This window comes from Nannospalax galili, unplaced genomic scaffold, assembly GCF_000622305.1.
Source record: "Nannospalax galili isolate Female #2095 unplaced genomic scaffold, S.galili_v1.0 scaffold660, whole genome shotgun sequence".
In the NCBI taxonomy this organism is placed as follows: Eukaryota; Metazoa; Chordata; class Mammalia; order Rodentia; family Spalacidae; genus Nannospalax; species Nannospalax galili.
In genome coordinates, this window is record NW_008349073.1 from 203,448 (window position 1) to 228,561 (window position 25,114).

General features: G+C 47.0%; 2 protein-coding genes across 2 annotated transcripts in view; both read right to left on the reverse strand.

Moving 5' to 3' along the window:
• Cpa1 (carboxypeptidase A1) overlaps nt 1-7,445 on the reverse strand; it is a 19,870-nt gene extending 12,425 nt beyond the window's left edge. Inside the window, exon 1 of the mRNA XM_008846339.1 lies at nt 7,435-7,445. Coding sequence (XP_008844561.1) covers nt 7,435-7,442 — 8 coding nt within the window. The 5' untranslated portion in view covers nt 7,443-7,445. The remainder of the gene's footprint in view (nt 1-7,434) is intronic.
• The window catches only part of Cpa5 (carboxypeptidase A5), a 23,270-nt gene continuing 3,513 nt past the window's right edge, over nt 5,358-25,114 (reverse strand). Inside the window, exons 4-11 of the mRNA XM_008846337.2 lie at nt 14,910-15,008; nt 13,478-13,579; nt 12,223-12,324; nt 11,756-11,866; nt 11,251-11,341; nt 7,683-7,882; nt 7,307-7,391; nt 5,358-6,915 (exon numbers count right to left, since the gene is read on the reverse strand). Of these exons, the coding sequence (XP_008844559.1) occupies nt 6,728-6,915; nt 7,307-7,391; nt 7,683-7,882; nt 11,251-11,341; nt 11,756-11,866; nt 12,223-12,324; nt 13,478-13,579; nt 14,910-15,008 (978 nt within the window). The 3' untranslated portion in view covers nt 5,358-6,727. The remainder of the gene's footprint in view (nt 6,916-7,306; nt 7,392-7,682; nt 7,883-11,250; nt 11,342-11,755; nt 11,867-12,222; nt 12,325-13,477; nt 13,580-14,909; nt 15,009-25,114) is intronic.

The following is a 25,114-nucleotide window of genomic DNA, read 5'->3' on the forward strand; positions in this document are numbered from 1 at the left end:
ATGCATCTTTAAAGTAACTAGTGGTGTATGTCCCTAGAGGTGAGGGCAGAACTTTTGTCTGGAGAAAGGCCCACCAGAAAAGAAACATCCCAATGTCCAAGGTCTTTAGAAAATATCACAGAGCCTAAAGCTTGGCCTGTGACAAAGAGAAAATGGGCATGGATACACCATGTAAAGGGACACATAGCAGTCAGGGTGCTTCCACCGAGTCAGGGGCAAAGACAAGGCCCCAGCAACAGGGGAACAGGCAGAAGCTGACGGAAAGCAAAAGCTTATCAGGTTCCCTCATGAAGGGACATGAGGCACCAACCACAACACCTGTCCAGCTTCTCAACTTTCTATAGCGTTTCCATGTCTGCATCTCAAGTACAATTTTATGAAATAGTCCCTCATGATCTTAGCTCTGCTTCAGAGTACTGAAGGAGGCGGGCTAAGGAGTAGGGGAAGGGATAAGGACCACAGAGCTCAGCAAAGCTGGCTAGAAAGAGAGGCCAATCATAGAGCCCATGGCAAAGGGCAAGGACTGAGCAAGAAGCTGGCCTAATGGGATAGGTTTTGAGATATTATCGTTTCTAAGGTTTGTCACAAATACTCTGGAAAGAATTTTGGAAGGCCAAACAGGCTGAAGTTGTCCATCATTAATGACACTTGAGATGGCATAGGTCCGGCCCATTCAGCTCACTCTGGGGGCACAAGGCAAGAGGAGGCTGGCAGTGTGACCACTACCTCAGGGGACCACAGCAAGCAGGGACAGTTGGAAGAATGCCTGGCTGCAGTCCAAGATATGAGCTTGTTACCTGGGAACATTTTAAAGACCCCACTTCAGCCCCTACATGCCTGTGGTCATGCTGAGTGGAAGCAGCCAGGCCTGGCTCTCAAACGTCAGTATGGTCATAGATAACATCTTTCTGGGGAACAGGGAAGTGGAACGCTGAAAGACAAATCCAGACAGCTGTTCTGCCTTTGAGGTTCTCAGACCCTGCGTATTTAGGAGAATCTTTGGAAATGATAACATGTTCCATAGATCTATCTGGTCAGGCTTGCTCGTGGCTGGCCTCTTGCCCTATTCTGTAGCAGGTTCCCCTGAATTTTCTTGCAGCCTTCATCCACTGACTGCTGGCCTTCTTACTTTTCTAAAGGAGTATTTTTCATTTTAGTTTGTTTTCTGTGCTCATTTTCTCTATGTTCCTGTCTCCCTTTGGGGTGGTCAAAGGGAAGAAGGAAGAGGGCAGGAAAGGGGACAGCACCTGGCAGAAGTCCTAGATAGGGGCCATTGGCCCATCACCATGGGCCTCTGCCTTTGGCCAGCCTCACATGAGACATTCACATTCCAAACTGGCTGGTTGGTTTGTTTTCTTAAGAAAGCAATAACTGTCACATTCACTGCGGTTCTTATGGCTTCCCATATGTATAATCGTTCTTTCTCCCTTCAGTTTTCCAATGTTTTTCTTTCCCCCTTTCAAATAAATGCTCATAAATTTTACGGGTGAAAAGGACGAAAAAACATACCAAAAAAGAGTGGTTTGTTGGAAAAAAGAAGAAAGGAAAAAAAGCAGATGTAGAAAGACTTGAACTCCTGTTTTAAGCTTTTATATACTTGAAAAAACCAGGCCAGGGAACGCTTTAGGTCTTTTGAAATAGAGAAGATTCTTTGCTAATTTTTCTAAGACTTGCATGTCTAAGTCTTGAGTTTGGGGTGGATGTTCTGAGGCCCCAGCCATTACCTCTTTGAGCATGCTGAGACCTAATGGCGGCCCTTCAGTCCTGGTGGAAGCTGACACCATGCCAGCTCCTGACTTTGGTGGTCTCTCAGCCATGAGGATCACGTGGCCCTGTGTAAATCTCATGATACAGAAGTCCTAGTCTTTCTAACTTCAAAATGGAAGGGTTTGGCTAGAACATCTGGAAACTTCTATGGCTTTATGATTAACATGGCCAAGAAACTGATTCTGAGGCCCTTCCAATCCTCCTCTTAGAGCTGGCACAGACTCTATTAGCTGCTTTCCCAATATCCGTTCTTCCTCTCTCCTTATCAGCAGAATTCCACTTCTATTTGGGGCAACAATGTGGTCAGCTGTAGAGTAATTTCCCAGCTTCCCTTGTAGCTGGGTGGGATCACATGACACCAGTCCAACCATTAAGATATAAATTTAAAACCAGAGACCAACCAGCTCAGCCAGCTTATGGTTTTACCCTTTGAAATTCCTGCTTGGAATTCAGTCCTATGTTGGAGGTAAAAAACAGATGTCAAGATGCTGTCATGTCCCCATAAAAATGTTTCATTCAACTACTATCAGCAGTGGTCCCACAAGATTATAACGACAGCTTCCTGTCACCTAATGGCATTGTAGTCTTTGGAGCACAACACAACACTCACGTAGTTGTGGGACACTGTCATAAACAAACCTGTAATGCCAGTTTTATAAAAATATTGTACAGGGGCTGGAGAGATGGCTCAGTAGTTAAGAACAGTTGGTATTCTTCTAAAGACCAGGGTTCAATTCCTAGCGCCCACATGATGGCTAACAACCAACATTGACTCCAGTTCCAGGGAATCTGACACCCTGTTCTGGCCTCTGAAGGGCATTACACGCACGTGGTGCACTTACATACATATACATGCAGGAAAAATGTTCATACACATAAATATATATATGTATATATATTGGTCTTTTTTGTTATTCTGTCTTTTTTTTCAGAGCTGAGGACAGAACCCAGGGCCTTGTGCTTGCTAGGCAAGCACTCTACCACTGAGCTAAATCCCCAACCCCCCCCCAAAATATTTTTTTTAAAAATATAGTACATTCAATTTTATATATACTTGAAAGGAAATTACTGTTACTGGTTTCTAAATTTGCAGTCCTATACTTTTGCTGTCATTTAGAATGTACTCCTATTTAACTTTTTTTTTTTTTTTTTTTTTTTTGAGACAGGATCTCCCTGTATCCCCAGCTGGCCTGGAACTTGCTATGTAAACTAGGCTGGCCTTGAACTCACAGAGATCCACCTGCCTCTACCTCCCTAGTGCCAGGACTAAAGTTGTGCGCTACCATACCTGCTCCTATTTAACTTTTTAAAAAGTATACCGTAAAACTCTGTGACATACCACTCCAGAGACGTCTCTTACATCTTGTTTTGTTGGTGGTTTCTAGCAGTGCTGGGGCCTTTCACATGCCAGATAATGACTGCCACTGAGCAATATCACCATCCCATCGCCTTGTGTTTCTCACATCTCTTGATGGGATCACTTTCTCTTGTGCTTATTTTCCTCTCAGCCTATTTTCTTCTTCATGGTCCTAGGACCCATATGCTAGACCATATGCATGTGCCATGCAGGCTAGGTGTGCAGTGGAATAATCCAGCTGCTTGTGTAACTACACTTTAAAATGTCTGTTCAGTGATGAAATCACTAATGGCACATTTCTTAGGACACATCTCCACTGTTATGGTATGTGTATCTGTGTAGCTGAATGAAAACAAGTCAGAAGGGTCTAGGTCCCGAGTTCATCAAGAAATTACTGAGGGGCTGGAAAGATGGCTCAGAGGTTAAGAGCACTGGCTGTTCTTGCAGAGAACCTGAGTTCAATTCCCAGCACCCACATGGCAGCTAACAACTATCTGTAACTCCAATTCCAGGGGAGTCTAACATCCTCTTCTGACATCCGTGGGCATTACACGACACAAGTGCACTTACAGACATGCATGTAATACGCTCATACACAAAAAATAAAAATAATAAATATTTTTAAAAGAGAGAGAGAAGTCACTGAGACAGCCCTGGACTGCCCTTGTCAGATCAAATCCCATCTGTTCAGGCCACAGTGAGGTGAGTCTCATATCCAGCAACACTAATGTGAGGCTGAGGAGGAGAGACAGTCCAGAGACCAGGTGAGAGGAACAAGAAAACAAAATTAGTTACTAATGATCATTGCTCCACAGGAGATAAGTAAGCTCTTGGAAAGGAGATGAGAGGGAGAAATCTATACCCAGTGAAGAATCCCAGGACTAGGATTTGTGAGGACATATATTGAAGGGAAGACTGGGAGAAAGAACATTCCAGAGAGGAGCAGCAGCATATGCTAAGGTCTGCAGCTGGGAGGCAACTTGGGTTTAGGAGGAACTGGGAGAACTAGTGCGGTTGGAGCTGGTGAGCGAGGATTGGGAGGGAGGGACAGTAAGAAGGTAAGGAAAAGTAGGCAGGGCTCACCGGCCACGCAGGGAGCAGTATGGGTAGGATTTTAAGTCACTGGAGATTTTTTTTTTTTTTTGAGAATGGTGACTTTAAGACCTCCTTCTAGAAAGCTGTTTCATGTTCAGTGTTTGTGGGTCTGTTCCTTGCACAGAGGTCTTGCCAACATGGCTGTGAAAATAGGCTCCTAGCAACTTGTTCTGGGTGGATTGAGGGAGGAACTATGGGCCAGAGTTCTAGTCCCACTCTGCCTCACAGTAGTGTGTGCCCTTTGGCTGTTGTTGTCTCTGTCTGAGCCTCCTCATAAAAAATAAGGACAGTAATAGTTCCTAGGGCAGCTGAGAGGAAGCAATGTGTTGAATCCCATAATGAACTGGGAACCTCAATACTCCTACCTCTAAGACAGTGCTACTCCAATTTGGCATGAGTCACCTGTCCTGTCCCCAAATTCTGGTTCATTCTGGGAATGAAATGCTAACATCTTCATAATAAACAAATCTGTAGACTTGCTACAGGTGGTCCATTTAGACAAACTCATTCAGTTTTGGAATTCTACAAACCCACGTTCAAGTCTCCTTCAACTTTCTGTGTGGCCTTGAATAGCTTTTTGAAATTCTCCAAACTTCAGGCTTTGAGAGTTCATAGCTTCACCTCACTTCCAGTTCACTCTCTATACTTCGTGTTTGTGGTCGAAGATGAGCTCTCTCAGCCTTCTGCTCCAGCCCCTGCTGCCGTGCCTTCCCCACCATTATGGACTGGAACCACTCACCAAAACATACTCTTTTTTCTATATTAAAAAATATTCTCCAAACTTGCTTTCCTTATCTGAAAAATGAGCTTTCTGAGTCAGATGTGATATGGCTCACACCTATAATTCCAACATTCAAGAGGCTGAGACAGAAAGACAGCCGCAAGTTCAAGGCCAGCCAGAACGACACAGTGAGTTCCATCCAGCCCAGCTTGAAGTAGAGTGTTAGACCTTGTCTCAACTTTTTTTTTAATTTAAAAATGAGCTTATTAATACCAGTAATGTACCCTCCCATGAGGATGAAATAAAATATTTGTATAGAAGGCATAAAAATTATAACCACAGGCTCCAGTGTCCAAAAAAGTATAACACATTTTTTATTTATCTACAGCTTATATTAACTTAGCCCATGACCTTGTATTTCCACTAACAGAAAACTTCAGGTTGGAAATTCCAGCTCACTTAAACCACTTCCAGCTTAAAAACAAAACAAAAAAATACCACCTCAGTCTCTTGTGGAAAATTTGAACCAGAACCAAGTTTCTGTCCCCTCCATTCCTAGCTCTTCCTCTGCAAATGATCCAGGTTCTTTAGGGGTTAAATACCCCAATTTCTTTGGGGTTTCCACAACTGGTCCTGGGCCTTTGCCTGTCCATTGCCCAATATGCCATCACGTTACTGGGTGTAAGCCCTTGGTCTTGGTATTGTCTCTTCATCTCCCAACTCTACACACATGCATGTACGCACACACACACACACACACACACACACACACACACACACTTTCAATAGCTGTACCACCGTGGTATACCCAGGTCATATGACTGTATAATCCCCTCCCTCAGCCACTTTGTAGTTTACTGCTGAGGCTCCATATCAGATATGGGCCTTGTCTGGGTTCGATCACCTCCTTCCACAGAGTTCACAGGCTATATGGAAAGAGGGGTCTTCTTTCTGTCTTCTTCTGTCTCTCCAGGCCTCTCAGGACTGGCTCATGGGCATCTAGAATTCTTTACACAACAACACACACAACCTGAGTCTTACAAATGAAAGTCTTGCTCTCAGACTAGTGTTTCTGCCTCAGACTTAGATGAACACATCAGCTGTTCAGTCAGCTTCCTGCTTCTAAGGCATGTCTGAGGCCAGAATAGAAGACCTACAGTCTGTTTCCCAGTGGTAGGGGAAGGCAAAAGACAGAAACACTAGTCAAGGTGCTCACTCAAATGATCTCAGTAGACCCATATCTGAATGTGGGCAAGTCCTTGGCTTGTGAGCATCAGGCAATTACTCTGGGTCCCTGCTTGTGTTGAGTGGGTGGCTCTGCTTCCTCCCAAGTCTAGAGGCAGATGGAGTGAGAGGACCTACTTTTCCTTCAAGGGGCCAGAGGTGTCATCATTGGAGATTCTGATGTTTAGATCATGATCCCTTCCTGGATGATGCTAAAATGTCAGTTCTGTGTCATTTAGTTTGCTCCCGGGGATGAGGAGCAGAGAGAGAATGACACAGCTAGGCCCTTTTTTCTCTGGAAGGCAGCAGTGCAGAGGGAAGAGGTCTCCCCAGGCATGTCAAGCTGCCCTAGGGGATCCTGGGAAGCCTCTGTCCCTACCTCGACACTGAGCTCAAAGAGGTGGTAGCCAACACTAGAGGCAGTGAAGCCTGTTCAAACGTGCATCTATTTCCTAGGGGCCTAACAAGGGTGTGGGGATGGGATGCTTAACTTGGGACTCAGGAGGAGTCCCAGGCCTTGGGGAAGGGGGTGAACCCCAACTGCTCTGGCCTGAGTATCAGGGTTAATAGGGGTGATTCAGGGCATGTTTCATGATGGTCTGTATCGCCATCCAGGTCTCCTCGGCCGTGGGAATGATCTGTGCGGCTGGCAGCAGGAAGCCATAGTGTCCAGTGTCCCGGAGCTCGAAACTGAAGGCATACTTGATACCATTGTCATAGGCCCAGTCCACCATGATCCCACTGGCTGTATCTAAAAGCAAAAGGGCCAGAATGTGCCCAGAAAGGAAGAAGAGAGTGCAGTCACAGGATACAGAAGAATCCTGAGTAAAAAGTGGGCCCTGGAGCCCACTGGCCCTGATCATACCAAGCTTCCTGGTCCAGGCCTCATCCTGGGCTCTACCCTACCTACTCCAACCCATTTCTCCCCCTGCAAAAATAGGCCACCAGACTGTTCCCCTTGAGGAACCTGGCAATTAAACAAGGCATCAGGATCTGTACATTGATGCTACCAAGAAACAGTGACCTGGGTACCACCATTCACCCAGCCCAGCTAGATCTGTAGTGCAGCCCTGTGGCTGGCCAGGCCTGCCAAGCAACTCAAACTGCACTTGCCCAACCCCAGGTCGATACGACTCACTCACAGAGGGTGGTACTGATGCTGCCGAAAATGTACTTGATCCCATGCACCTTGTACAGGGCATTCACTGCATCCTTGGCAAGACTGTACTGCAAAAGATAGCCATAGAGTAAGAGGAGGGGTTTCCCTGACCCCCGCATGCTTAGCAGCTAGTGAGAAATATGGGCTTGGAAGTCATGGACATTGATCACGTAGACAGCTCTTGTGAGCGGGGATCACAACACCTTCAGCTTTGAACTCGATCACACATAAGAACAATAGTATTGATTCTCCCTACCATTGGTCCAGATGCTCATTTGGGGAGTAACCACCTGGGAATGTACCAGATGTGGGTTTTCCTGGAGAGGGGCCTTCTCTCCCATACCCTTAGCCAGTCTTACCAGTTCATCATGGTTTGGCACAGGCTCCAGAGAGTAACCATAAGGAAACATGATCATCTGAGAGTAGCTATGGATGGAGATCAGAGCCTTGAAGTTCCCATGGCCTGAGATGAAGTTCACAATGGCAAGTACCTCTGGCTCTGACTGAGGTGAGGGCCCTTGATATGTGTCTGAGCAGGGGTTTTTGTTAGAACCATTTCCTGAAAGTAAAATAAAACCACTGAAAGGGTCAGAGTTCCCAGGTATGGCAAAGACAGCGCTCACAAAATACACTTATGTACTCTAAATGTCCTGCAACCTTCTTTTGTAAGTTGGTCATGTGACTGCTTCTGGCCAATGATAACGTGAACAGTAATGATGTGTCTCTTCTGGTTTTTCTGCCTGGGGCTAGAAGCAAAAGCGTCTAGGAAGAAACAGCATCCTGGGTCCTTTTGTGACCACTGGCAGTCAATGAGAGTCCGCTGCCCACATGTGACACTGTGTTAAGCAGTATTTGCTACTGCTGCATACCTTGATCTCATACATTGGAAGAATGTAGCCACGTCATGACTCAGCACCTGAGTAATCTTGCACAGGACCCCCATGGCTCATCCTTTGGGTTAAGTCCTGACCTCCAATGAAGAAGTGGGCTTGCCTGGGAAAATGTATCCAGAGGAAACCCTAGCCCTCTGCCCTTATCCCATCTTCCCCTATGAGCAGCAACCCTTTGATTGGCTGTTCTTCGGTTCATTCCTAGTCAGGTGCTGAGACTGTGTCTGCTCAAACTTTGCCTCTAGCTATGGCCCTAGGAGCACCATAGACTTGGGGGCCAAGAAAAGACAAAATCGATTCCCACAGTTGCTTGAAGCTAAGAATCACAGCAGCAAGAGGCCTTTGAGAATTCTTGGGGACCTACTTGAGGGAGAGGGCAAAGATGAGTTGTATGTTTTCATTGTGTTGTGTTGTGTTGTACTACTGGGATTGAACCTATGACCTCATGCATGCAAAACCAAGTACTTTATCACTAAGCTGTATCCCCCCAGCCCTGTGCTTCCGTTTTTCCACAAGTTGAGTTTGTTCCCAGTTCCTCCTCCTAAATTCTTAGCTCCTTCACCTCCCTCTTTCTTCTTCCACTCCTTAGGTATTGTCCTTCCCTCCCCAAGGGCCATGTCCTGGAGTGCTAGACAGAGCTGGTGAAGACCTGTGGGCTAGTAACACACGGGGAAGGAGACTTTTCTGTTCCTCTTCTCCCTCTTCCAGAAATAACTGCACCCAAGCCCTATTCAGAGGCCAGGGATCTCCTCCAATTTAAAATATATTTTTTAATCAGTTCTTTGAGAATTTCATGCAATGTATTTTGATCATATTCACTCCAACACCTCCCTTAACTCTTCCCACTTCCATACCCCTCCCCAACTTCATGTCCTTTTTTTTTTTTTTTTTTTTTTTTCTAATTTAATAACCCATGCTTCATGAGGATTCCAGAGCACCCCTCTTGTCCCCAGGGCCAGCAGACTGCTCTTCCCTAGAATGCAGGTGAGTGAGGCATGAGGGTTGGTCTCCATACAACTCATGGCACAGCAATTAGTTAAGGCAATAATAAAATCATAAACAAGATCTTCCTGCCTGAGTCACCAACCCAGACACTATTTCTGGCTACAGGCAGCCCAGAGGCCATTCTGTCAGCAGGGAGAACATCCCCTTTTATTTGGGTGGTCCTTGCCTGAGGTAGGGGACCCTAGTTAGAAGGGGACATGCCTGCAGGGGGGGGGCAGCATCCCCCAACCAAGGCTGGTGCAGAATGGGCTGACAGTGGTCCTGTTTGTTGTGTCTGCCTAGAGTTTCCGCACCTGCTCCACTACATGAATGACAAATAGCAACAGATGAGCTGAGCAAGGGAGGCTGAAAGCTTTGTCTGTGTTTGCAGCCCACGCAGGGAGAGCGGTTCCCCTGCCAACAGCCAGGTGGCTTTGCCCAAATATGGAGAAATACTTCAGGCCATTAGTTCTGGTTTGAGCTAAGCAGAATAAACTAATCTTCCCCTGACCAAATGGGAATTCGCTGCCTGCCTCTCTGACGTTCACAGTCAAGGTCCTCTGAGCCTGCCTGTTTCACAAGTACCTGCTAATGGATTCATTAGCTATTTATTTTTCCTTCTCTAAAAATGTAATTTGTAGCAAGGGGAAATCTCTGAAAGGACAAGGTAAATTATTAAAGCACTAATCTTTGGGTAGTGGGATTATGGGAGCTTTTCCGCCCCTTTAGGCTTTTTTCTCCCCGTAATTGTTTTTTTACATTGTATATACACAGATTTTTATTTTTTTATTTTTTGCCTGCAGAGAAACCCACAAAAGTTATTTTCTCTAAGAGGAAATGTCTTCCTCTGAGCTGGGCTATCTCAGCATCTGTGGGTACTGGTCAGGTCTGAGAGGCCCCCATAGATTGCCCACCCAGGGCAATTCTAGCCATTTTGGAAGCAAACATGCCTGATTTTACAGTCATGATTCCTTGCCCCGCAATGCCTCAGGCAACCCTCATCATGTGACCTGGGGCTTTATTCCCCACACTTTAGAAATATCCTTACTTTTCATTGTGAACAAACTATAAAAACCAGATTTTCAGAGCCACGGACACCCAGATCTAGAATGTTCTATTATTGGTTTGCCCATCAGCTTACGTTAAGAGTAGTGGTACTCTCCCTTGGGGAGCCAACCCTTGTCCCCACTGTGGAATGTGGACACTACATCTGAGGCTGAGGGCTGTAGAATTCTGGAGACTCTTGTGCTGGCTGGTCCCAGTGTCCCACCCATCAAAATGCTGCTTTACTGGGGTCCAGATACTCTCTCCAGACATTCTAGAAGACTTATTTTCTCCATCTAGTCTCTGTGTCCCTGGTGTGTGTGAGAGAAAGGCAGTCAGGCAAAATCACCACACAAGTCAAGGGAAAGCTTCCAAGCCAGCCGTGGGAATGGTACAGCTCTGCAAGAATGAATGAGCCTACCACTCTGCTAGCCCACCAGCCCCTCAGCCCAGCGATGCAAAGTAAAGGGTCAGGAATAAAGACCAGGTGCCAGTCTGCTATGATGATAAGCAATGGCTCATATTATATGTAAGCTATCACTCTGACCTCCCCAGAGGATGAGTTCCAAATCTAAGCTCTCAGGAAATACGTTCAGGGCATTCCTTGTAGTATGTTCCTTCTGAAAAAGGACTGGGGACATGTTGGGGGCACCATGAACTCTGGATGTTGAACAACTGACAAGTCCTTTACACCTCCTTGAGCCTCTCTCTGCCGTGTAAGATTTGATACATGCAATGTATCTTCATTTTAGGAGCCCATTTAAGGTTCCCATAAATGTCCCCCATGAAGACTTGGCATGTGGATCCACTTGGCGTTGGTTCAACCTCTCCCACATCACACAGCTAATCCTAGGTATGTGCTCACCTGACGGCACACATATATTAGCCAATGATGCTGTCTTTGCCTCCCAACTTGTAAGTCAACACACTATGATGGTATGGGAGAACCTGCCAAGGACCAACAACTCCTTCTCCAGCCCTGCCCCTGGGGCCCAGCAGATTGTCATACCTCCAAAGCCTGACTTCCAGTTCCTGTTGAGGTCCACGCCAATGCAGAAGATGCCAGGTCTGCTTGACTTGTTCTTTCTCCACAAGCGATTCTGAGAAATCCCAGGTCAGGTGGCCTCATTCTCTGGACTTATTCCCAGGGACAGGATAGTTGACATACTAGCCCATGAGGGGGTGGGGGATGGGTCTGGTGGGGCATGGAAGAGCAAAGGGAAGGGACCTCAAAGGCAGAATGAGGTGGCGTGGGGCTGGGTCAGAACTGCATGCAGATCAGATCTGCTGTGGTTGAAGTCTGGGCTTGAGGAGATGTCTAAGCCCAAGCTGTCGGTGGCAGCTTTGTGGGCAATGGACAGGTTGGTGGGCAAGAGGCCATAGCTGTAATACCCCAAAAGCCCTCCTCCCACCAGCCAGCCTTTCTTCAGGAAGCCAGCTCTAGAAGACACTGTGACATCTCCCCCAACACATACACCAGATAACACCTTCTGGAGTTCTCCAGGTGCCCTCACCATGCTGTGAGTAAAAGCAAAGCCATCGGGGTTGGTGACGATCTCTAGGAAAATGTCCATGGCTTTCAGTATTTTTGTCAGGGCATGGTCTTTGCCATATTCACTCACAATCTGCAAGAGAAGGTAACGTAGGAAGCCCTTGCCAGGCTCTCTTCAGAGGTGCAGCAGCACGTGTACCCAGTGGTAGATACAGGAAGAGACAGCACTGGGTCAACAGGCACATTCCCTGCAGAGCTAAAAGCTTGGGTTTTAAACAACTGTAAAGCAGAGGATAGCCTGGGCTCCCTGCTGCCCAAGGCCAGACCACCTGGTAGCTCTGGGCAGGAAGGGAGAAAGAACCCTGAATTTAAAAGAACTGTGTCTACTTTTTCAACTATAGGTGCCCTTAAATACCCAAGCAGTGTCCCCCCCCCCCCCAGTTCTAGCCCCCTCCTGGCCGTGTCCCTCAGCTGCCAATCCCTGCTGACCTTCTTGGCTAACCAGATGCCGGTGGCATGGGTGATCCACTCCCGGGAATGAATCCCAGTGTCAATCCAGATGGCTGAGCGATTTGAACCTCCAGTGCTGAACTGGTAAAAAGAATCAGGTCCCAAATAGAAATATGACCAAGACAGCCATGGTGCTGTCCCCGGCCTCCCTGGAAGGAGGACCTAAGGTGCACCCCTGCTGCCTGGGATGAATCCACATGCCAGATACACTTAGCCTGAGAGAAGGGGGCTTGCTGGTCCATGCATGCTCCCTATGAAGGGCACACACATACCTATGAAGTACACATGCCCATAGTCTACACACATGCTGCTGTCTTTGGCCTTGCACTGGTATTCTTGGAAGGCAAAGCTACCCAACCCCAAACACAGAATTTCCTGGGATTGAGATATTTTAAGACGTGCTCCTCAAGTTTTAATGGGCATGCATGTCTCCTGGAGAGCTTAATGTGCAGGTTCAGATTCAGGAAGATTCTAGGGAGAAGTCTGGCATTTGCAACACACGTGAGGGGACTGTGGTCCAAAGCCACACTTTGAATAGCTAGGCCCTAGGTAACACTAAAAAGAGACTACCACAGCACCTGGTGGGAGATGGAAGCAAAAGCAGGTAAAGTCAAGGCCAAGTTAGGTAAGGCCACATATCTGTTCAAAAGCCCTGTGACAGCCACAGTGCCCATCCTTCCTGATAGTGGATGTCAAGTACCCTATATGGTCCATGCTCTGGGCACATGCTATGGATTCTTTTCCACGGTGTTATGACCAAGGGCATTGCAGTGACGTTTGTTCAAGTTCAGTTCCAATAGTCCATATTGAAGGGCCAGGAGGTTTCCCCAGAGCCTCGGCCTATAACCCTTTGGGTTGCCCAAACCAGATGACCTCAGTCATTGTCAAATGAACCTGCTATGCACCGCTTTTCTCACTTAACAGATGAAGCAAACCGGGCCACAGGAAAGACACTAACTCACCACACTCACCCACATCCAAGGTGACAACTGCCTCCCTGCAGCCCTAACTCTTTAGCAACCCTCCCATTACTTCCTGCCCAGGTCACTGCACTGCCACCTGTCCATACCTACAAGGGTGAGTCCTTGAATGACACACTCATGGGTCACCTGAGTACCACAGTATACAAATCTTTCCCATTCCTAAAACTCTTACCCAGTCACTACCTCCATGGGCTCCATTTTACGCTAGAGGTGCGCACTCTGGTCTACTGGCTGCCACAGTGAACTCTTACCTTCAGGACAATAATGGACCGATTTTCAAAGCTGCTACCAATGTGAATTTTGGAGACGGTATTAGAATTTTCAGTTACCAAGTTGTCAATCCAGCTATAAATCTGAAGGCAATGAGGTCTATCAGACTGGCAGTTAAATGAGGAGGGGGTGAACCCCAAGCATGTCAATGAATATTCTTCTTCCCCCATCTTGCCTTCTTTATTGCTTTCCCACTTCCCCTGAGAGTCTGAAAGAGCACAGATCAAGAATTGTAAACCCTATAAAGAAACACTCAAAGCTGAAGAGGGGTGAGTGGAGGCCTGGCTTGGGTGCCAGGCACCTCATGACTATTTAGAGTTACCCATCTATCTGAGAGCACATGAGCTGCCCATGGTACTACATGCCTATAATCCCAGCCCTTGGGAGGCTGAGGCAGGAGGATCAGGAATTTAAGAACTGCCTGGGCTACAGAGTAAGTTTAAGGCCAGCCTAGGCTACATAGGAAGACCCTGTCTAAAAAGGATATTAAATAAGTAAATCCCCAGGCATGGCCTGCATGGATCTCGGTTGGAAATCTGACAACTTGCTTTATTGTTTGGTCTTTTCTAACCATTTTATAGATCACATAAACCTCAGAGGGTTTTTATTTTATAGCTTTCCACTCCTTTTAGACTCTCAGCCTCTTGAAGGGATGGGTGGTATTTAACTTATCTTGGCATCAATAACAAGGATGGACTATATTAACTCACATTCTTGTCCTTTTAATATGTATCAGTGAATAAACATTAGAGAGAAAATGGATCCTCTTTTACAGGTCTTGCAAAATGAAAGGCATGATAGCAAAGTCAATAATGCCACGTTCTGTGCAGACAAATGAGAGCTGTGCCTTTGGTGGACACCCTGTACCTGCCTTGTATAGTCTCCCTTCCAAGCAGTGACCACTGCTCATATGTTCCCTAGCTGGATAGCACTATGATCATACATTTTCCTCGAAGTAAAGGTAACTGTTTGATTGTACAAATAGCTCTCCAGTGTGCCTGGCTTGCAGTGTCCCTAATACCTTCAAGTACTTATAGCAGAGGTCACAGAGCACCAAGACGAGTCACAAAGAGGTCAAGGGATCACTACTCAGGGAGTTTGGGATAAGAAGGCCTACTCTGTTCCAGCCTGTAATGGGTCCCCACCTTAGTGTGTCAGCCAGAGACCATTTACTTAGTTCTGAACTTGCCTAGATATACTGCTGAGCTACTGTCCCCTCTATCTGAATCTGGACTTCTGAAACTCTTTAGGCTGCCTGCTACTGAGCATCCCTTCATCTAATGTCTCCTCTACATTCCCCAAGTTTACAGTCTCCTAGAGTCCCAGCATCCTTCGCTGGTCTCTGCGTGATCCTAGAGCTCCCAAGGGACTCAGACGCACAAGTTAGCCTGGAGCTTGCCCAGATAGACCCACCTCCTCCAGAGTGTGGTAGGAAGAATAGCTGAAGCTATTGGTGCTGCGTTCTAGCCTTCGGGATTTCGCCATGGCTTCTCTTTCCTCATCCAGCAGCACCTAGTAGATGGGAAGACACATCAGAAGGGCAGAAGAGGGCTGGGCCAGCAGCACTGACACAGGGAAATGAACAGAAAATGTAGTTGACGGGTGACTTGCCAGCACACTACCACCCATTCTGCCATTTACCAAATGAGCACAGGACAAGTCATCTGGAGAGACAGGTTCCAAATCTGTCTTTGCTCTCGACTTACTGTGGAACTTGTAGCTTTTGTTTCCTCAGCTTAAGAACTGGGACAAAGCCAGGCACAGTGGTACATGCCTTTAATCCCAGCACTTGGGAGGCAGAGGCAGGCAGATCTCTGAGATGGAGGCCTGGTCTTCATAGCAAGTTCTAGGCAGTTGGGGTTACAGGGAGACCCTGTCTCAAAATAAAGAACCAGGACAGTATCTAGTATGCTACTCCATAGAATAAAATGTAATGATGGATATGAAGGTATCTTGAGAAAGATGCTCACAGTCTGCTACCAACATTGCTGTTATGCTTTATAAATGCTCAGTTGACTGGGGACCCAAACTGAACCATGGGCATTGACACTCTAGGGGAGAAGATGGCTGCTCTGACTTCTGGCATCAACTGGTATCCAAGACATTCCAAAAGTCAAGCATGACCAAAGCCGGCTCAAATCATAATTAATGCGTCAATATTCTGTCTCATCATGTTAACTACCCAACAGACACAGAACAAGTGAACCAAAAGCAATGCTCTTGACTGTGTGTTTTTGGCACTCAACTTTCATGTGGCACTTGCCACTGACCATGGGAAGGGCAATCAAGTGCCTGGGTTGAGTTGACTGCTCAGACCACCCAAACCACTAATGGGATACTTTTCCCAGCTTAAATCAGAATGAAATGGAAGGTCCTAGCTTAAGGTGCCCCAGGACTCAGCACTAGCTGTTCAGTGTGGAACATGCCTGGGCCCTTCTGCCATGGAGGATGCTAACCAACATCCTCATTAAGCCAAAGGGACCTCTCATTCATTGCAGCTCGGTCACAAGTCTGGATGCTGCCTTATTTGGCACCAGTGCCTTCTGGTTTATGAAGTATCTTTATCCTCATGCTCTCACTTGAGCTGGTCAGGTGACCAGATGCCAGGGCAGGAATTAACTTGTGGTGTTTTAGAGATAAGGCAGATTGGAGAGGTGACAGTACTTTTAATGCAAAGTTAACAAGTGGCAGAGATGAGATAATAACCAGATCTTATAGTTCCCAGCACTGGGTTCCTTAAGCTTAGCTATCAAAACTGAAGACTAACAATAACATATACACACACCTATGCATATTTGTGTGTATATATATAAATATAAAGAGAAGAAACACAAATAAGCAAAATGTTAACAGCTGACAACTCCGTCATATTAGTCTTGCAATTAAAGTTTGTTTTTTTTAAAGTAATGAGAAAAAATCAAGTATCCTCAAGAACAGAAAAACAAGACATGAAATGACAAAAATAAAACGAAACAAATGCTGTGGGACCTGCTAGAATAGGAAGATTAGAATTTTGGACATTTTTTTTCTTTTTCTATTTTTCACTTTATGGCAACGTGTTTGTATGACTTCAATGAGTAAGGACTCTTAAGGGAATAAATAAGACCAAAACCAAACCCTTCAAGGCTAATTCAAAGTCTTCAGTCCCAGGGCTGGGAGCCCCTGCTACACCCAAGGCCACTTGGGCGATTCACTTCCCTGAGGGCCTTGTCCACTTGCTCAGGACTCTCAATTCTCAATAGATTTGAAAATGGGCCTGGAAATCAATGCCTGGGACTCCTATCATTTCATGCCTCAGCACTAAGTACATGCTAGGTAATTAAAATTGCTACGTTTTCCCCAGTCAGACTGGAGAAGATCAAGATAACAAATGATACCAAATGCTGGCTAGGATGTAGAGAAAGGGGAACGCTCATTCACTGCTGGTGGGATTGCAAACTCATGCAACCCCTATGGAAAGCAGTGTGGAGTACTCTTAAAAAACAAAAAATGAACCTACCATATGACACAGTTATACCACTCCTTGGCATATACCCAGGAGACTCATCCTATTGCAGAGCGACCTGTACAACCATGTTTGTTGCTGTTCTTTTCACAATAGCTAAGAGATGGAAACAACCTAAGTGCCCCTCAATTCAGGTATGGTACTATAAACCTAGCCAAATGTACATAGCTGGAGAGGTCATAGATCTTAAAGAAAAACCTCAAGGCTGTCACATCCCTAGACAAATGTAATTTCTTACTATGTGCAAAATATGGAGACTTAAATTTACAGAATGTGGGTCCTTGGACAGGTCTCCTATATTAAAATCCACCAACCCAGGGCTCAGGGACCGTTGCAGAAGAGGGGGAGGAAAATTGTAAGAAGCAGGGAGGAGGTGCATGACCATATGCAAATAGATTCCTACAGAGTCCTGGGATTCTTCTCATACAAACCTACAGCAGTAATATTAGCATGCACAAGACCCATGCAAACTCAAGCAGACAAAAACCCAGGACAGAACTGTGGAAATGGACAGCAGGTCCCAATCTTAGTAGAATTATTGGCCTCTACTACTGCTGGGTGAGAAAGAGCTGACATTCTTAAAGGGAAGGGCACTAGACAGGCTCATTAGACCTTAGTAGATGAACTTGCACTGAGGGACAACTAGAGACACTAACTTGACATGATAGGCCTGAACACGAATGACAGAATGAATTCCACTGGGGGGGGGGCTATAGGAGGGGGTCCATGGGGAAGAGGGTATAAAAATGACTAAGATGTTCTGTATGAAATACAGAAAAATAAATAAATAAATAAATAAACAAATAAAATAATTTGCCATGTTTTCTAGCTAGGCTGGCCAAGGGGAGCTTCCCATTTGGGCAAATCTGGGTTAGGTCAGACATGACTGGATGGGGCTCATTTTCACTAGCCCCTCACAAGCACCACCCTAGGGAGCTCTGACAAAAAGAATTCATCTTATTCCCAGGAAATCCACTCAAATCTCAGCAGCCCACTGTGACCAATGTGTGTCCATCACTGACGGCTGGTGCAGCCAGCTGTAGTGAGCAGCTGTGAGCAACAACTGGGCCCGTGGGAAGACCTGCTCCTGCTTTAGCCCCACCAGAAAGAAGTTACAGATCTCTAATGTCTCAGGGTGCGTGAGGGTCTGAGTTGGGGATGGAAGTCAAGGAAGAGAAATTAGAAAGAAGGACTGGAGGACCCAGCCCTTCTATCATGGCCAGGGACGCTCAGAGGAAATAGCTTTGAGGAGTCCAACCTTTGTTTCACAAATCAGCTTGGAGGCAAATAAAAGGTTGGCACCAAACTGCAAACAACTTCCCAAGCATCTTCCCAGCTCTAAGAATGGGTAGGCCACCCTCCTATGAGTTGGGAATGCTCAGCCCTCACAGCTGGACCCCAATTTCAGGAACATTAACCTACCCTGGTCTGAAAACTGCACAGATGTTTGCTGCCTTCCCAGGGCTGCAGGAAGAGGAAGAAGAAAAGAGAGTAGAGAATGGGCCTTGCTGTGGGTTCAGGATGCCTAATTACAGCCCTGTTAGACCCCTCAGGAAAAGAAATAATTAGATCAAGAAACTCTGAAGTAAGCCATTTGCCTCCCTGAAAGCCATACCTTGACAAGGATAGGAGGACCTTGGTGTGAATTCATTTATGACAGGGGTAAGGAAGGGTGGGGCCTTAAGGAGAAAAAACACCCCTATACCCCCAGAGTGAGGAAATGAGGAGCCCCAGGACTCCCCTTGCACTCTGGCTCCAACCACAGACCTCCATAAACATGGCTCAGGGGAAGATGATGGGAAACTCTGTGTTGGCAGCAGGACTTCTGGCATAGCCCTGGCTTTCTTTCCAGGCCTGGTGTTCCCTGTGTAAGCACCATACACGACATGAGGCTACAGATGTGATATGGAGCCCCTCGGGGTCAAGGTTGAGCCCTCTGGCTTCACTGCCCAAGGGCGAAGTTAAAACATCACATCAGCAGTCATTTTGACTGCTGCGGGCGGAGGTAAGAGGATTGAGGACACAGTCTTGTCTTGGTTGAGACACTGATACTGTCACTGACTCTGGTAAATTACTAATCTTCCTCTGCCTCAGTTTCCTGTCCTACAATGAGGGTTTTTTTGTTTTTTTGTTTTTTGTCTTTTTGAGACAGGAACTCCCTGTAGTCCCAGCTGGCCTGGAACTCACTATGTAAACCTGGCTGGCCTTGAACTCACAGAGATCCATCTACCTCTGCCTCCCTAGCACTGAGTTCAAAGGTGTGGGCCACCAAACCCATTGAGGGTCATCTTATCATTCACTTTAGCACATACTTTAAAGTGCTTTCATGAGGATTAGCCTGCTCCACAGTAAATGTTAGAAAATTTTAGTGAGGAGGAGGGGGAAGAAGAGAAGGAAGAGGAAGAGGAAAAGAAGGAAGAAGAGAAGGAGGAAGAAGAGGAGGAGGAGGGCACTGACCATGACAGGGATAGTAACTCAGAGGCCTCCAGGGTTCTGTGAAAGTTTGTTATAAGTCAGAGCTACAAAATCTGGATTCCTCCAGAGGGAACATAGCAGATAGAGGAGCTGAACAGCAGTCAGCCTCCAGTAATGGTCACTTGAATGAGGGAGTCAGCCCCTGCCTGCATGTGGCCCATCAGAAGGGTCTGGGTGCATTCTGCTCCTGCATTCCCTCCATGCAGTCAGGCTCTGTTCTTCCTCGGGGCCTTGCCCTTTTCCCTTCACCCCTGCTTTCTCCTGCAATCCTAGCTCCCTGTTCGCCTGCCATCCACCCTCTCCTCTTTAGAGCTGCCACCTACCCAGCATCTGCCAACAGTATTTCTGCTTTAAAAACCCTTCCCTTCAGTGAGCAAGTGTTTGCAAAGCATACTGTGTACAGAGCACTACAAACATGACAGCCAGCACAGCAATACTATTTCTGTGTGGAGCTTCCAGTCTAAGAGGAAAAGCAGATGAGCAAGGGAAGAAGTTGATTATAAGGACAAGAAAAAGTGGCAAGCCAAGGAAGTGGAGCAGAGGTCAGGAGAGGGAGGGTTGGGGAAATAGGGGAGAGGAAAGGCTCCTTTTTGAGGGAGATCAGAGAGGACATGTGGGCAAGATTTTGAAAGCAGTGAGCAAATGAGACCTGCAGATATCTGCAGGACCTGAATCCCAGGGATGGGGGCCGTGCTGGTGGGCACAAAGGCCCCGAGATACGAATCTAGTCAAGGGCCTGAGGGAGGAATAGGTCAGGTGAAGACCGAAAGCTTGGAGCACAAGTGAGCAATGGTCAGCAAAGTAGGGCATGGAGCCTTGACCTTTTCAAGGACTTTGTGTTTACACTGAGTTGGGAAGAAGCCACTGGAGGACTGACCCTTCCTTCCTTCCTTCCTTCCTTCCTTCCTTCCTTCCTTCCTTCCTTCCTCCCTTCCTTCCTTCCTTCCTTCCTCCCTTCCTTCCTGCCTTTTTTTGTTTTTCCTTCTCCTTTCTTTTCTGTCTTTTTTTAAAAACAGACTCACTATATAGCCACCCTGGACCTCAATATCCTCCAGCCTCCACCTCCAGAGTGGTAGGATCACAGATAGCCATTATTATACCCAATCCCCCACTGGAGAGCTTCAAGCAAGGGAGGAACATGATTGGACCAGTATATTTTTTTAAGGACTCATTTGGCTGCTGCTTTGAAAGTGGGAAATAAGGAAGTGAGGATGAAGCTGGGGAGAACAGTTAAAAAGCTACTGGAATGGAGTCAGGCCTGATGTGCACTCCTGTGATCCAGCACCAGTGGAGGCTAAGGCAGGATGATCTTGAGTCTTAGTGAGACCCTTTGGGAGGGGTACTCCTGAAATAGTGCACCTACCTGATGATGTATGTTGACCCACAGCTTGGGATGCATCAGGGCTTTTTTTTTTTTTTTTGGTCTTTATGAGACAGAGTCTTCCTAAAGCCAGCCCCAGCTTATCCTGAAACTCACTATGTAGACCAGGCTGGCCTTGAACTCACAGAGACGTACCTGCCTCTGCTTCCAGAGTGCTGGGATTAAAGGCGTGCGCCACCACACCCTGCGCAACAGAGCATTTTGAAGAAAAAGCTGGTGGGACTTGATGGTAGGTTAGAGGTTCGATGTGAGAAGACAGTCAAGGTTGACTCCCAGTTTTGTGCCTGAGCAGTTGGAAGGACTTGTTGCCATTTCTTGAGCTCACTCAGGCTACAGAGGAGCAGATGAAGGCTGGGATGCTCCCTTTGGACCTGTGGAGTTTGCAACGGCCATCAGATATGCAGTGGAAATGGTTAAGAAGGTGCTAGAGTTCAGGGAAGATTGGAGACATAACAAGGGAATCATCAAGAGGTAGGAGGGATTTAGCCCCATATTCTGGATGAAGGTATGGAGGCAGGCACAATCCAAGAACAGTGTTGCAAACAAGAAAACAGTGGCCAATGGAGCAAACAGGGAGCTAGGGCAGTGCAGAGTCCCGGGAGGCTAGAGAAGAAGACGTCACTGAGACCGGAACAGGAAAGCTGCACTCGGGAAAGATGAGCACATAGCGCTGGCCGCTGAAGTTCTATCATTGTTTATTAGAAATTGTTCATTTCTACCGTTTTGGGTGGGCAGAGCAAATAAAAAGTGTCTCCAGGAGTTCTATTCTATAGGGAAGCAGAGAAATAGAGTGGTGATTGGAGCGGAAAAGGATGGGATCAAGAGGATTTTTTCAGATGGGATAAATAACGGCCTGTTTGTATGCCGATAAGCCTATAGAGACTGCAAGATGGTGAAGCAATATTTATACTAAATTGTGTTCCTCTCTAGATGATCAGAGGATGGGTGATTTTTGTTTTCTTCTTGTGCTTTTCCCCTGTTTTCCAAATTATCTAACATGAATATTTATTAATTTTGTAATCAGAAAAAAGCCATTAAAATCCGCAGCACTGATTGCTCAAGTGAAGCCTTTCCGTGGTGACTCATCCCACGGAGAGGGGGAGAAGAAAAAAAACACCGAAGGACTGAAAAGAACGAAGAGGTGAAGAAAAATTAAATGCAAATAGAGCTCTCTGGGAATCAGATAATTTCTTGCCTGGCCCACTGCAATTTCTCCTGCCTGTCAGTCTCCCCAGGCCCTGTCCCCAACCCCACACAGTCACTGTCAGAGTGGCTTTTCTGAAATGCAAATCTGGTCTTGTCAAAGACCCTCCTAAAGGCTCCTCTCCACCCCCCACCCCCCACAGTTTGGGGAATAAAACCCACTCTCTTCACCCAACACAGGCTGCTCCTTGCATGGGGTCCAGTCCCATCACCGAATCAGGGTGGAGGCCTCCTTCCCCTCCCAAGCCCCCCTTCCTGGCTCTTCAGCCTCACGCACTGTAATTACCGCCTTCTCAGCACCGGCGACAGCAAGGCCTCTTGTATTCGCTCCCATGGCAACCTGCAGGCGCTCCATCAGGGCGCTCATCCACTCCAGTGTAATCACCCATTTACTCCCCTCCCTCCCATCCCCCCACTCGCTCCAACTCCCTTGACTACAGCTCTAGGTTTGGTGGTGGTTAGGGTTGTTTTTGTTTTTGTTTTCAATCTCCGTGTTTTCAGCGCCTTGCCCACTACTCAACACACAGTGTGTCTGTGGGTGGAGTGAATGGAGGCGCCTCATCTTTCTAAGCATGGGGAGGAGGGCGCAAGCCCCTTAAAAAGCTTCCCAGCAGCAGAGTTTTCCATGATCTGCTCTGCCTGGCCCTCACTGCAGAACACGCACCCTTCTTCTTTTCCATCTCACATCTATTAATTCAACTAGCACTCATTAAGGCCTAACCAAGGGCAGGGGTGTAAAGATAGATAAGAGGGATGCAATTGAACCTGGAGGGGAAGGGGGACTGGAGAGACAGAGACCAACATACATCAATAGGGACCCCCTGCACTGCCAAGTGTTTGGTCCACAACAACCTGGGTGTACAAAGCCCTTCCAATCCTGTTGGTGCCTCTGAGCCGGCCTCTCCTGGACCCCTCCCCCACTGTCACCACAAATCAACCGCGAACATCAGCCTCTCCCCACCCCTGGCGCCCTGGAAGCCACAGAGTGACCTCAAGGATAGCAGGCAGCAGTTGATGCTTTGCAGACTCTAAGCTGGAAATTCTGCTTGCAGGGGTTATGGCAGAGAGTTCAGGGCATTTTCCTAGGAGGGAGTGCAAAGTTCCAGAGGACTTCAGGCCTGGGGACTTCTGGAGAGGTTATCTCCAGAGGGGTGAGTGGAGTGAGGGACGCTCAGAAGTGACCTGGGGTTGTCCCTGAAATGCAGAAATCTATTAAATTTTTAAAGTCCTCTGAGTATCTGTTTGCCAAATGCTGCCTGAGTCTCAGGGCTGGTCCAGCAGAGGTAGGGAAATGGAACTTCAAAATAGAGGCATGGGCTAAAAATGTGAACTTAGTTCTGTTTCTTTTGATGTGGTAACCTCTTTTGTCTGTGGGAGTTTCCCCATTTTTGTTTGGGGGGGATTTAATTAGAGAAACATCCCACCCCCACATGTTGAGCGGGAAACAGATGTGTCTGATGAGGGATAAAGGACTTTGAATGGACTTGGTGCCCCAGCCCTGTGCCTGGGAAAGGAATGTTGTCTAATGCGTTGATCCCTTGGCATGCGGTGTCAAGTGTGTGCGCGCTGGGAGGCTTCATGTTCCCACGCTCCGAGCCCCTGAAGGAGATGAGGACTGAACAGTATGGTTGGGAATGACTCTCTGTGGATACAATTCCACAGGTACGAGGGCAGCAATAGAATCTGCACCAGGATGCAGTGCAGCCTGGGAGGCTTAAAAGCTGAGTGGTTGTTACACAAAGATTTATTTTGGAAAGAAGATATGCTGCCAACACCTTTCTAAGACTCTCTCTCTCTCTCTCTCTCTCTCTCTCTCTCTCTCTCTCTCTCTCTCCATGTTTGTGTTATGTGCATACGGTACACATGGAGGCTAGAAGTCAATGCCAGGTGTCTTCCTCGATCACTTTCCATCTTATTATTTATTTATTTATTTACCATTTGTTTCTTTATCTGAGACAGGGTTTCCCACTAAACCTGTTGCTCATTGATTCAGCATGACTGGCTAACCAGCAAGCTACTTGGCTCTTCCTGTCTCTGACTCCCAGCACTGGGCTTACAGGTACCAGGTATGCCTGACATGGGTACTGGAGATCAAACTCAAGTCCTCATGCATGAGTGGCAAGCACTTTACCAACTGTGTCATCTCCCCAGGTCTGTGAGGGTCTTTGAGATGTCCTTGAACACAGAACAAATGAAATAGATTTTCATGGTATTCAGAAAGGACAGTGGAAGGTGTGGAATCAAGGAGGGACAAGAGGCTGGGAGCTTAGGATGGGGTTCTCTCTGCCCTAACCTAGGTCAGGTCTGCGGCCATTCTCCCAGACATGTTGGGAGACTCCCGCCTGGGGGAGATACTGCACAGAGAACCCTAAGCGCAGAGAGAGAGGGGTGGGGGGCTGGGGGGAGCACAGCAGGGTCACATTGGGCTTTTTTTAACCCTCCCCCACGTGGAATCCCTCTGGTACTGGATGGCCCACACCCAATGGGGACCAAAGGAAGTCATTAGAAAAGCAAAGGAAGCCAGGCATGGTGGCGTACGCCTTTAATCCCAGCACTTGGGAGGCAGAGGCAGGCAGATCTTTGTGAGTTTGAGGCCAGCCTGGTCTACATAGTGAGTTCCAGGACAGTTGGGGCTACAAAGAGACCCTGTCTCAAAAAGACAAAAAAAAAAAAAAAAAAAAAAAAAAAAAAAAAAAGAAAGAAAAGGAAGCCTCTAGAAGTACCTAGAACAGACTTTCCTCCTCTCCACCCTTCTCTCTCCTGCTTTATGGTAGTTGCAAATTTCTCCACGAAAGGACATATCCACAGTTACCACACTGTGAGCCTCCCTGACCCCACAAACAAACTCTGTCCTAGCTCTGTCCTAGTGAACCTAGGGGTTTGCTCTTAGAAACATACTTTTTTTGCTGGGCATGGTGGCACATGCCTTTAGTCCCAGCATTCAGGAGGCAGAAGCAGGCGGATCTCTGTGAGTTCAAGTCCAGCCTGGTCTACATAGCGAGTTCCAGGCCAGCTGGGCTACAGGAAGACCCTGTCTCAAAAAGACCAAAAAAA